Genomic DNA, 12,528 nt, shown 5'->3' with positions numbered 1-12,528 from the left:
TTCAACCATGTTAATCACAAGACAAAAAACAGTTCTCACCAAAACAGCTTGCCCGCCTACTGCCGCGATAGCCTTAGAAACAGCCGATCCTTGGCTGATATTTTGTACATGGCCTTCAGCCATAATATTGACGATCACGTCAACCTTAAATAATAAGATGGGTTATAAAAAAAACTTACTGGCTATTTGATAAAATTGATAGGTAGCCTACAAAAATTATTTGTATTTAAATTTTACTGGCTACCGCATGAAAATAAGATGTAGAACAAAATTTAGCTCAATTCCAAACCGTAGAAGGCAAGTTATTAGAGTTAAAAATTTTGGATTTATGAAATAAAATATTGAAAAGAATATCAAATTCTACTGGCTAACCCATAAAATGGTTAGGTTGTCTAAAAAAACGATACATATCAAATTTGGGTAAATTCGAACCCGCAGAAGCCAAGTTATTAGAGTTGAAACTTTGGATTCAATAATTAAAATAATTTCAAATTTTTACGTCTTAAAAACACTGCATAACAAATTTGGCTCAATTCCAACCCGTAGAAGTTATCAAAAGAGAAAATTTTGAATTTCAATAATTTGTGTTAGGGTGTGTAGTTTTATAATTTATAAGGATGGAATTTCCCACCAAAAATAACATAATTTTGATATTAAAATTTTTGATTTTAATAATTTCACTTCTCCAGTCTAGAATTGAGCCAAATTTGATGTGCATATTTTTTTCAGTAATCGTTACAATTTTATCAACTAGCCCGCAACACTTGAGAAAAAATGCACATGTACAAAAAATGCTGGCCAAGTAACAGTAAACGAAGGCTTTTACATTTTCTTGAGCAATATCGCCTTGCGTCAGTTTCACAAAGGAAGGTAACAAAGCCGCAGAAGCCTGAGTGTTCTGCTGTTGAGGCTGCTTCGCGGACTTGGTCTGCACCCGAGTGCCCATTTTCGAAACTCCTTTCTTGAACTCGTCAAGCACAGCAGTGTTGCCAAGCTCGACAAAATCCACCTGTATATGAACCATGTCAAATTCTGATGAAAAATGTTCGGTATAAAGAAAATATCTATCCCTAACAAGCAGAAAAAGGGTTTATATTAATACGTCACAGCATTCTAATATTTGCCTTCAAAATGTGTGAAAAAATCAAAAAATTGCTCCTACAAATTAAGATCCATATCTTGCTGAAAACCATATTAGGGTTTATTTCAAGTCAAGAATTTGGATTGGTACAAGGATAAATTTTTTAAATGTCTTTGTGAGCAGTCGCCTCACATATGGCTGCTGCGTATGGTCTCTTTCGGAAAAGCAAAGAATCGTCCTGGATGCCTGCTACAGACAATTTTTACCTAAAAATGGTACATGGAGGCTAAACTCAAACGGAAACCGATCACTGAATATCTCTCATCATTCATTGATCACCAACAAGTTAAATTTCTTGCACATATAATTCAAAAACCTAATGATAGCGTTGTGAGGTCAATAACCTTTGAAGATGAAAAGAGAACAAAAAAAGGAAGACACTCTGTAACGCTGATGGACAATGTTCTTAATCGGAACGACACCGACCTCAGGAAATTCTTGAAAGTTGCACTATCCCGGGAAGTGTGACAATCAATCTTCAATGTTCTCGTATTTAGATCGATATTTCCCTCGGTGATGGTGCTTGAAGTCTGTATCAGTGGTTTTCAACCTTTTTCGACTCATCGCCACCTTATCAAGTTCGACACAAATTTTCGTCCCCCCTCATATTTACGGATCCGAAAAGTGGTCGTAAAAACAGGAAATTTATTCACTTAACTCTGATCGCTGGTGAATTCACCGAAAAAAACGATCATTTATGCGAGTAGGTGCTCGAAAAACCAGTTTTCTTGTCTGCTTTCCGTTAAGTTGGCCTTTTTTTCTCTTCATATGCAGAATAAGACGTCATCGGTTGCAATTTTTTGGGCTTCTCAATCAAATATCTCACTGGATATTCCAACATTTTCGCCCCCAATCGCCCATTTGGTATTTTCGCCCACTTGTTTCTCAAAATTGCCAACTGAGAACCACTTGGCTATATGAAGACACAGCTAGACCTAGATACAATTGTTGATATACAATCTTCTCTTCAATACCGTACTATACTGACGATTACCCCTGACGAGTGACAACTGAAAATAGTCGGGTTTATTTCAATATGTATATACTATTCAATTATAACTAAATTTCTACAAATAAGAATACACTTCCTCGTGCTGCTTACTCAAATAGTTACGATTTTAGACTACTTCTACTTTTTTCAGTTTTCAGGCAAAAACTAGGCCCAAAATACTTGCATTTTTCAATTCCTTGGTAATCAGTATTTCTACTTCACTACTTTGACAACCTTTTGGTGCACATAATGGGTTTGTTACTGCAGTAAGGGAACACGAAAAATATTCATACGTCAATACGTCATATATGATAGTACATTCAATAAACTTATCCATCATTTTTGAACATACTTGTTTGATACACGATGTCTTGTTATCGTTGAAATAATCATCGACCGCATTCAAGATGAGAGGCACGCAAACTTTGATATCCCCGCCAAACACGCCGCAACTGATCGCGGGGATTGCGATCGAACTCAGCTTTGCCTTTTCTGTTTCCTCCAAACTTTTCCGGATGGACGATTTCAAGATAAGTCCTGGTTTATTGTCTCTTTCCGATTTATCAGTCCACCTGTGTCAACCAATGATATCAACGTAAAGGAAAGAATTTGGTCATATTTAAAGAGACTGTCAGCGGTACAGAACTTCATTACCCAAATGAGTAATATATTCTTATTGAAATATACCCAACAATTTCAATATGAATATGCTCCTCAGTGGTCGTATTTCATGTGAATCCTACCATCAAATACACAACCATTTCTAGATATACTGGTTGAGGGGTAATTGAGGAAGTGTAATTACTTTTCTTCAAGTGTATGCTGACTCAAAGGCAGATTTGTTTAATAGGCCTGCAACTGTTCATAATAATACAACTAGATCAGATCTAAGTTGAAAATCAAAACTATCAAAATGGAGATATCAGAAATTACTACACCAAGACCCATGGGGGTGAAGTTTTCTTTCAAAGTTCATGCGTAATTACTAATTAAAGGCAATCTAAAAGTTATCCCCACCCCCCAGAAAAAGATGGATTTTGATAAAGGTATTAAATTTTTGAATTGGATACCATAGCATTTAAAGCTTTCTTAATTCAATTCTGACTTTGAAAAATATATTCCATGATGCTAAAACGGCAGACTTATTATTGCGTCTGGGATGAATAAATTTATACAAGTCTAAATGACTGATTTCAAACAGCATCCAAATCGCAAATACCTTGGTCCTACGGCATGTACTATCTTCTTACAGTTCGGTAAATTTCCAGCGCTTGTAATGGCCGCCTCTCCTGGCATGAGAGTACCAAAGTTTTGAGACGAAATTACATTCATTTCGGTCTGAATCTGGTTGGCATTTTTCATATCTTGAAATAAAATTCTTGAGTTTAATTATAATCATTGCATTTCAACTCACCTAATGCAAATAAGGGACATGCCATTAGTATTTTATAAGAAACAGGAAATCTAAATGATACAAAAAGTAATGAATGGCTGGTATAACTAGAAGCAGTAATCAAAAAACAACATATTGTATATTCAAAAATAACCCAAAATAACACGATAACGAATTAAAAATGTAATACTATACCATATTGTTTTATCACTCCAGATACCCCTCCAGATAGCAGAGCTAATTCTTTGTTGGATGCGTTTACAATGACATCGCAACGATGTTGAATGATATCAGTTTTCCATACGGCCAAATGCACTCCACTACGATCTACCGTGATCAAATTCTTGCTGCTTGACTCCTTGACAAAATACAAACATTGTCAGGAACCATTTGCCTTAATAAATGCAAGGTTGGAAACGAAGGCTATAGTTGAGCTGAGCAATGAGCATCAATATCATCATGTCATAATATAGAATTATCAACAAAAATACTTCGTTTCTCTGTAGTCTCTAGCTTTTTGCTATCATGAGCCAAAGACAGCTAACAAGGACAGGTTTGTAAAAACTATCAGTGGACAACTAACTACTGGTTTTCTGAGCAGTTCTTATTTTAGTACTGGTTGCCGAACAACTAAAAAGCATATCGTCGCTTGGCCTGAATGAGTTGCTTCTGAATTTAATATAGTTAGTTGTGTTCTAGTTGGTTAGTTGGATTTTTTAAAGCCGTTAGTTCAGTTCTAGTTGCGAGTTTTAGTAGTTCCAGTTCTAGTTGCGAGTTTTGAAATGTCAGTAGTTCTAGTTCTAGTTGCGAGTTAGAAAAAGTGGGTAGTTCTAGTTCTAGTTGCGAGTTTTGAAATGTCAGTAGTTCTAGTTCTAGTTGCGAGATTTGAAAAGTAAGTAGTTCTAGTTCTAGTTGCGAGTTAGAAAAAGTGGGTAGTTCTAGTTCTAGTTGCGAGTTTTGAAATGTCAGTAGTTCTAGTTCTAGTTGCGAGTTAGAAAAAGTGGGTAGTTCTAGTTCTAGTTGCGCGTTTTGAAATGTCAGTAGTTCTAGTTCTAGTTGCGAGATTTGAAAAGTAAGTAGTTCTAGTTCTAGTTACGAGTTAGAAAAAGTGGGTAGTTCTAGTTCTAGTTGCGAGTTTTGAAATGTCAGTAGTTCTAGTTCTAGTTGCGAGTTAGAAAAAGTGGGTAGTTCTAGTTCTAGTTTGCGAGTTTTGAAATGTCAGTAGTTCTAGTTCTAGTTGCGAGATTTGAAAAGTAAGTAGTTCTAGTTCTAGTTGCGAGTTAGAAAAAGTGGGTAGTTCTAGTTCTAGTTGCGAGTTTTAGTAGTTCTAGTTCTAGTTGCGAGTTTTGAAATGTCAGTAGTTCTAGTTCTAGTTGCGAGTTAGAAAAAGTGGGTAGTTCTAGTTCTAGTTGCGAGTTTTGAAATGTCAGTAGTTCTAGTTCTAGTTGCGAGATTTGAAAAGTAAGTAGTTCTAGTTCTAGTTGCGAGTTAGAAAAAGTGGGTAGTTCTAGTTCTAGTTGCGAGTTTTAGTAGTTCTAGTTCTAGTTGCGAGTTTTGAAATGTCAGTAGTTCTAGGTCTAGTTGCGAGATTTGAAAAGTAAGTAGTTCTAGTTCTAGTTGCGAGTTAGAAAAAGTGGGTAGTTCTAGTTCTAGTTGCGATTTTCGAATAGTGAGTCATTTCTAGCTGAGAGATTTGAATAGCGCATAGTTCTAGATGCGAGATTCTAAAAGTGAGTAGTTCTAGTTCTAGTTGCGAGTCTTGAGAAGTGAGTACGGTAGCTCTAGTTCTAGTAGCGCATTTTGAAAATCCAGGAGCTTGCACAAGTCTGAAGAAGGGCTATTGAAATTATTTCTATATCGCTATACTTGCAAAGGAAACTCATTTAAGTCTTAAAAAAATTCACCACTGTAGATGCACTTCCTCCGCTCAACACGGCCGTATGTTGATGTTCCTTGGCGTAGCGAACCCATTCTTCACAAGCAGGCGAATGCAGAAGGATGACGCAATTGTTGACGCGACCCGTCGTTTCCAGAAATTCTTTCCCTTCCGAACCTACGTAGTAGCTTTTGATGCCTGGGTCTCGCAGAGTGTGACGCTTATGTACAACTTTCAATACTATTCCGTTGATCGTTCTGCGAGCTGTGATGAAATATATTGATCATTAGTAGACTTCAGATAGCCGTTTAAAAATCAAGTCGAAATTTTGTTTACACACAGTTAGTAGCCGTGTATGATATTGGATAATATTTCAGTCATTTAAATTTTAATGTAACATGATTATCGGAATGTATTAAAGCTTAGATCAATAGCATTGGAACTTTCATTTCATAGCTTCAGTCATACAAAGTGTTCTATTACGACTAGACAGTAGCAAAGACCACATATTTACTAGGTTCAATACAAAAAGTGCAGTGATTTGTAAATATTTATGTTAGTCTTGTGCACGTAGAATAGGGTACAAGGTCACCACAGTTCCATATTAAAGAGTCACATTCATATGTGTTAACTGCTTTAATGCTGGGAAATCCGTTTGACAAAGCAGTCAAAAATAGAGTTGGGTCTAATATTATGGTAGAGAAAATTTGGAATTAATCTCATTCATAATAGCAAAGCTATTAGCCATGCTATAATTTTGTGGATTGATATTATAATATATAATGTTCCAGCTTCATAAAATCAAAGAGCCTGAATCCGCTGTTACAGTATCAAAATGGGAGCCAAGATTTTGCACATAATTTGGTGATGCTTACAACCAAATAAACTCATTCTGGCATTAGGTTTATTTTGATATTCAATTAAAATTTCTTGTGCCATTAGATCATTGCACTACTTATCAGCTTATAAATCATGCCAACCTGAATCGCGTTCTGCTTTAATTCCTTCCGTGAATAATCCACCCCCTTGTTCCGGTGTCAAGCCACACTCGACTGCTTTTCGTACGGGGCTCAAAGTGGAAAATTCCTGCGAACGTTCCAATACGAATTTCGCGTGTCCGTATTCCATGCTGATGTAGTCACGCTTGATTTCATTTGCGTCGATGAATGTGTCGACTCTGGTTTTGAGAACACGGACATCGGCTTGCATCCCGACCATGACGATGCTGTTGTCAGGCTGAGAATAATGAAATTTTTGAGAAATACAGAAAGTCTACGATTGAGTTGGGAACACCAGAGAGAAAGAGAGTTATATATTTCGTCAACAGATGGGAGAAAATAAGAGTGAAGACTCGTAATTTATAGCACTGGATTTTCAAAATGGGCAATTAGAACTAGAACTAACAGTATTTAAAATCTGCAACTAACCAACCAAAACTAAACCCAATTCAATTTGAAATATTTAGTGAAGTGAGATTTCGAGAATCCTTGTGGAAACTTTGTTACATAAGACACCTCTTTTCAAACCTTCAGATATAATCCCAGGTTGCCACTTTTCGCTTGCTGTCGCTCAAACTGTTTCCAAGCCTTTGACTTGACGACGTCGGCCTTTGTGCCCATTACCGGTAGAATTTCCAATGCCACCATATCTGTAATGATGTTCATGGCCTTTTTATGTTCCCCGCTGTTCCTTGCTTTGATGTATAGCTCGTCCGAATCGAATCCAAAACGGGCTAAAAAGACAAACACACAGAGGTGGTCAAAGTAGTCAAGAAAGCTACTCAAGTAGAAGTAGAAGTAGCGACGGAAAAATCTACTCAAGTACGAGTAGAAGTACTTTCTCCATAAGCAACCTAAAACTACTTGAAGTAGAAGTAGAATTGACTGACTTTAAAAGTACTCAAGTAAGTAAGTAGTTGTGAAAACGATCCTAATTCGTTCACATGGATTGTAAAAAGGTGCAAATTGAGCTATGCGAAAGGTGACGAGCTTGATCCATCTTGATGCATACCAGCAGGTATCCAATTTTCGATAGCATAAGCAATAAGCATTCGTCCACATCATGGGATGAAAATGATAGTATTGACATGGAAATGCAATACTAATCCTCTATTTTCTCGAACAGCACGTTTTAGAAAATAGCATAGTATGGCGCCATTCCCCATATTATAAGGCTCGTAGTTAAGTCGAAGAGAAATGTGGAGAAGTTGTATAGCATACGGTGTAAACACTTTGCGCCATTAGTAAACGTTGATAAAAAAAATATGGTGGACCGTAAAAATGCCATATTATGTAGCTTTATTTCCCGAAATTAAAGGCATTACTACACTTGCTTTAATGCTTCAACATGTATTTTACAAAAGAACTGATATTAATTATAATTCGAAGTATACGATACTGGGAATTGAAAGTGAAACATAAATATCACTTCTAAAAGTGGAATATGTATTTCATGCCTTTAATCCAGAAAGTTTCAAAGGTGGTATGCTAAAACAGCTCTAAAACTAACAAAAAAGTCAGAGTCCACTTTTCCAGGTTAGGACGTGCCATGGACATGCTAGATTACGATATGACAAGTAAATGCTAGATTGCGAAACATCAGATTCAAACGTTATGATGAGCCATATATACTGTGATGAATTATTTCATATGGGCGACGGGCGACAATGTGGTGTGAGCGGAACCACGCCAACCCGCTACCTATTATATTCATCAATATTTTCGTACTTTGTGAAATCATACTTATCACGCCGTATCCACTGCGTGCGAAGCGCGACGAAAATTGTGGGCTTTACCCAACTTTTATGAAAATTAAATGTTGATACTCCATGAAAACCGCCCCGAAATTCCTCAGACTATTTTCTGATTGGAAGATTGAACTACTTCTACTTGACCAACTGAAAATAGCGAAAAGTAAGTAAGTAGATCACAAAATATTTCGAAGTAGAAGTAGAAGTAGTGAAAATCAGATCTACTTGAGTAAGTACCACAAGTAGAGGAAAACTACTTGAGTACTTCGAAAAAGTAGAAGTACTTCGTTACTGACCACCTCTGCAAACACAGAGCTATCCTTTCACAATGCACACACATAAAAGTCATCAGCCAGTATTCTCAAATCTCGATGTCTTGATAACGATAAAGTGAAATGTTACTTCAATGTGGATTTGATTCTGAATCGAGTATTAGGCTTGGGTTGGGACAAATATTCGAGTATCACTAGTAATGACATCATAACAGCATGAAAGATGCTACCACAAAGAATACAATGTCGGTTCTATATCGCAATAACATTAATTTTGTATTATGTCGACCATGCCTATTTCATTACACTTTGTGAGAATACAGTAGGTAGTTACGACTTTACGGATATGTTATTTCCGCTAACGTGCATAACTTTGTACTTCATGATTCGTATGCTGTGATAGGACCAATTGAGGTTTATAGACTTCCACAGCGGAAACTACAATGTAATTAGCATTTTCGTTGATAAATTATCTCTCAGTAGCATGAGGCACATCGTCGTTGGAAAACCAAACCGTGTTATGTCCATTTTTCGAAATTTAGACTTTTTTTTATCAATCACTATTTGGACAAGTAGCATGAATTTCTAGTGAAGTGGACATATGCACTTGAATTTTCAAGGTAATTTGAAAACAAAACTGGTTTATGTCCAAATTATATGGTCATTATATGGTATGCATGCCTTGCATTGATACATACATATTACTGCAAGTTTGTGCTATAAAGGCCTGAAAAAGCGATGCCTATACTTCCCAACAACCATAGACACCGTAGATAAACAATTGCTTGAATAATATGTCACAGGCAGTTAGAACTTTTGGTTGATCAGCAGTTATTTGTCGCTAGCATAAGCAACGATAGTGTCTATGTTCATTTAAAAGGCAGCACCTACCTTATGTTATTAGCACACAGGCATACATACCTTTGATGTTGGATGCGGTGATAGCACTCTGAATCGTCGTCTGTGATCGATCCGCATTTTGCAACAAGTATTTAACGGCACATTCATCCAGATTGGTGATTTTCCTTTCCTTTGCCATCTAGAACAGTAAACCATTTGGTTTCACAGAATACTATGCATTGAAAGCAAATTTAGCAAGGACATGTGATGCAATTAGATAATAAATAAACCTGAATATTCTAATTTGAACAAAATGCAAGTAAACTTATTCTAATCTAATTTGAGAAATGTTTTCCAGAAAATGCTACAGGAGAACTGTGTAGTACGAAACGTGCCAAGCCCGCTGTACAGACCTTTGCCATTCTCATGCTAAAAAGAATGGGCTCTGATTTGATATGGTCTGAACTTATTCAATGTCCAAGTGTTTACGAATTCAGTATTTCTAATTCTAATATAATTTGGAAGAAACTGTGCAGTTATATTTCTAATTCTAATTCTAATCTGGAAATAATTTGGCAAATCCTGTGTAGCTATAATTCCAATTTGAATATAATTTTGAAAAAAAAAACGGGCAACTATAATTCTAATTCTAGTATAATTTGGAAAAAACACTGTATACCTATAATTATAATTCTATCTATTTTAGAAAAGCTGAAAATTTTCTAGTTGTCAAGTCTCGTCAGGGGTAATCATCAGCAACTAGTAGAGAATTGAAAAGAACATCGTGTGAGAGATGCATATTACATAAAAAATTCAATGCTACGTACGTTCATCAAGCTCAAAGCCTCTATTTGAATTTGAGAGATATCTCGATCGGGACCGGTGATGAAAATCTGGCTTTTTTCATCGTCACAGCTAATCTTGATCTTGCTGTGCTTATGGCTCAATTCTCCGATGATGCCGCAATGAACCATTACCCTGAAACAAGAGAAGTACTTGAAGAGATTCTCGGAGGTACAGAACTTCAATATACAATTGAATGGCATATTCGTATCGAAATGAACCCGAATTTTTTCGGCTGACACTCGTCCGGGGCAATTGTCAGCAACTAAAGAATTGGAAAGAACATTGTATATCAACAATCGTATCACAAAATATGACGTCACCCTATGGAGATTAGTCATTTTTCCAAACCATGCTGAAAACTGCATAATGACATTCAATTCTCCCCATAACAAATTTTGATGACTACATATCTGTACCGGTATCCATCTTCATCCACAGGAAGGGTAACAGTATTAGCATCCACAGAGTTTTCAATTTCTTGCAAGACTGCTTCAACTCGATTTTTCAAACCTGTCACTTCCACGGACCCGACTTCCTGATTCCACCTGATTATATTGAAAATATGTTAATACACAAATTCTAATTTAAACGAGAGATGTGATATTCCAATACTTGATCATAACATCAGTAACTTTATTCTTTTCCGTGTCGCTGTTAAGCAGTGGGTGAAGTTTTAGCGACTTTGCCTTCGCCAATTTCTCCTTGTCAAAAGTTTTCCATTCGGTTGCGAAATTAGAGACAAAATCGTTGAAGAATTTCTTGCATTTCTGGTCATATCCTACTTGCGAAGTCTGCAATAAGAATACATTAAAACCAATGTTGTATCAATTAGGGAAGAGTATTTGAGTATGTAGATTAGGGTTGTCAAAAAATAACTTTTCTTTGGATTTGTGAGGCTATTAGCTAAAATTGTTAGGTTGGCTAGAAAAACGTTGCACACCAAATTTGGCTCGATTCCAACCACTGAAGTTATCAGAATTGGAAAATTTTGAATTTTTAAATCCTACTGTCATATGATTCGGCCGAGTCATGCGCAATGAGTCCACTACAAGTTGAGTCGACACACAAATTTATTCAAGTCATTACCTGCTTTCTACTTCACAAAAAAAGTGCAAAAAGTAATTCAGTTGCATCAAAAACTGTTAAGTAGTAATGGAAGTATTTACCACCCTGATTTTTCCTCCAGCTAGAAAATACACCGACTATACAAATGAAAATTTGACCATACCTTAGGAACGAACTTCACGACACAACCATCCAAGTCGGTCCTTTGTAGCTCTACGTAAGCCATGCCCTTGAATTTCTCTTTCAAGGCACCAAGATGAATTTTGCTGCCTTTAATCAAATCAAATATCTTTTCGTCACAGCCGGTCTTCAACAGTATAGCCTGGCCTTCGGAACTATTCAGAACATCTGTTAAAAGAACCATTCTGCTGAAAGTCTTCTTGGAGGTACAGAAATTCAATAAACAATTATTAATATATTGATATTGAAATATACCCGAATATTTTCGTCTGACACTCGTCAGGGGTAATTGGCAGCAACTACTTAGGATTGTTGATAAACAATGTTTTTCCAATTCTCTACTAGTTGCTGAGGATTGCCCCTGCGTTTGCCGTCAATAATATTCGTGTTCAAGTTCTGTACCTTTAAGAAGCTCTTTCTGTTTCGGTTTTGACACTTTTCTTTCGATGATATCTTCATGTTCTTTGGATAACGAATGGTAATACAGTTCGGCGGACACTGGACTTTCAGCGATCACGATCACTTCTTTGCAAGGTTTCTTGAAGCGGTTGTAGATCCTTTCGGCATCTGCATATAAAGAAGCAACAAATTGCCAAACAACATACAAAATATAGACATCTATTTGGATTTCATATTCGCCAGAATTGGGTATGTAATATTTTACAGTCTGGGTGTGAATCGAACATTTTCAGCCGATGATGCATGCTTTGGGATCTCAGAGATCTGCATTTGAACAATCTACATTTTACATTCATAGTGGCTGCAGAGCTGTGATTCTTAAAGGGGCAGTGTACTCTAAATATAATGTGGTATCAAATCAAAGATAAGATCAGGAAACTTTTGTTGTCTGCAGTCATTGTCAAAAATCGAAACAGTGAAAATATAATTTCCAGCGGTCTAGCCTGAATGTACGTCAAATCAGAAAGGACCTCAAAAGTTAGTTGTATTAAAAATCGAAAAAAGTTGCAAAGATTTGCATGAAAAATCGAAAAAAGTTGCAAAAAGTTGTGTGATAAAAATGGAGAAAAGTTGCAAAAAGTTGCAATATAAGACTCCTCCAAACAGCTTAAAACACCATACTACATAACTTATGAGTATTTTGTAAGCTCCTGGAAGCTGTAAAAAAAGTAGCAAAAGTTGCAAATACTTGCCCTACTGATCACGGTTTGGTGTAC

At 36.4% G+C, this 12,528-nt stretch overlaps 1 protein-coding gene across 1 annotated transcript in view; it reads right to left on the bottom strand.

Moving 5' to 3' along the window:
* LOC145438653 (protein mono-ADP-ribosyltransferase PARP14-like) overlaps positions 1-12,528 on the bottom strand; it is a 362,844-nt gene that overhangs the window by 100,325 nt on the left and 249,991 nt on the right. The window contains exons 13-26 of the mRNA XM_080316005.1: positions 11,756-11,920; positions 11,337-11,521; positions 10,721-10,899; positions 10,525-10,653; positions 10,090-10,240; positions 9,344-9,461; positions 6,928-7,133; positions 6,382-6,637; positions 5,430-5,665; positions 3,721-3,883; positions 3,352-3,496; positions 2,485-2,704; positions 827-1,009; positions 40-144 (exon numbers count right to left, since the gene is read on the bottom strand). Coding sequence (XP_080172131.1) covers positions 40-144; positions 827-1,009; positions 2,485-2,704; positions 3,352-3,496; positions 3,721-3,883; positions 5,430-5,665; positions 6,382-6,637; positions 6,928-7,133; positions 9,344-9,461; positions 10,090-10,240; positions 10,525-10,653; positions 10,721-10,899; positions 11,337-11,521; positions 11,756-11,920 — 2,441 coding nt within the window. The remainder of the gene's footprint in view (positions 1-39; positions 145-826; positions 1,010-2,484; positions 2,705-3,351; positions 3,497-3,720; positions 3,884-5,429; positions 5,666-6,381; positions 6,638-6,927; positions 7,134-9,343; positions 9,462-10,089; positions 10,241-10,524; positions 10,654-10,720; positions 10,900-11,336; positions 11,522-11,755; positions 11,921-12,528) is intronic.

Source organism: Botryllus schlosseri, chromosome 5 (genome assembly GCF_051294905.1).
Source record: "Botryllus schlosseri isolate E-star chromosome 5, Bs_hap1, whole genome shotgun sequence".
Classification (NCBI taxonomy): Eukaryota; Metazoa; Chordata; class Ascidiacea; order Stolidobranchia; family Styelidae; genus Botryllus; species Botryllus schlosseri.
Note: the sequence above shows the minus strand (reverse complement) of the source record. Positions and strands in the feature narration are given on the sequence as shown.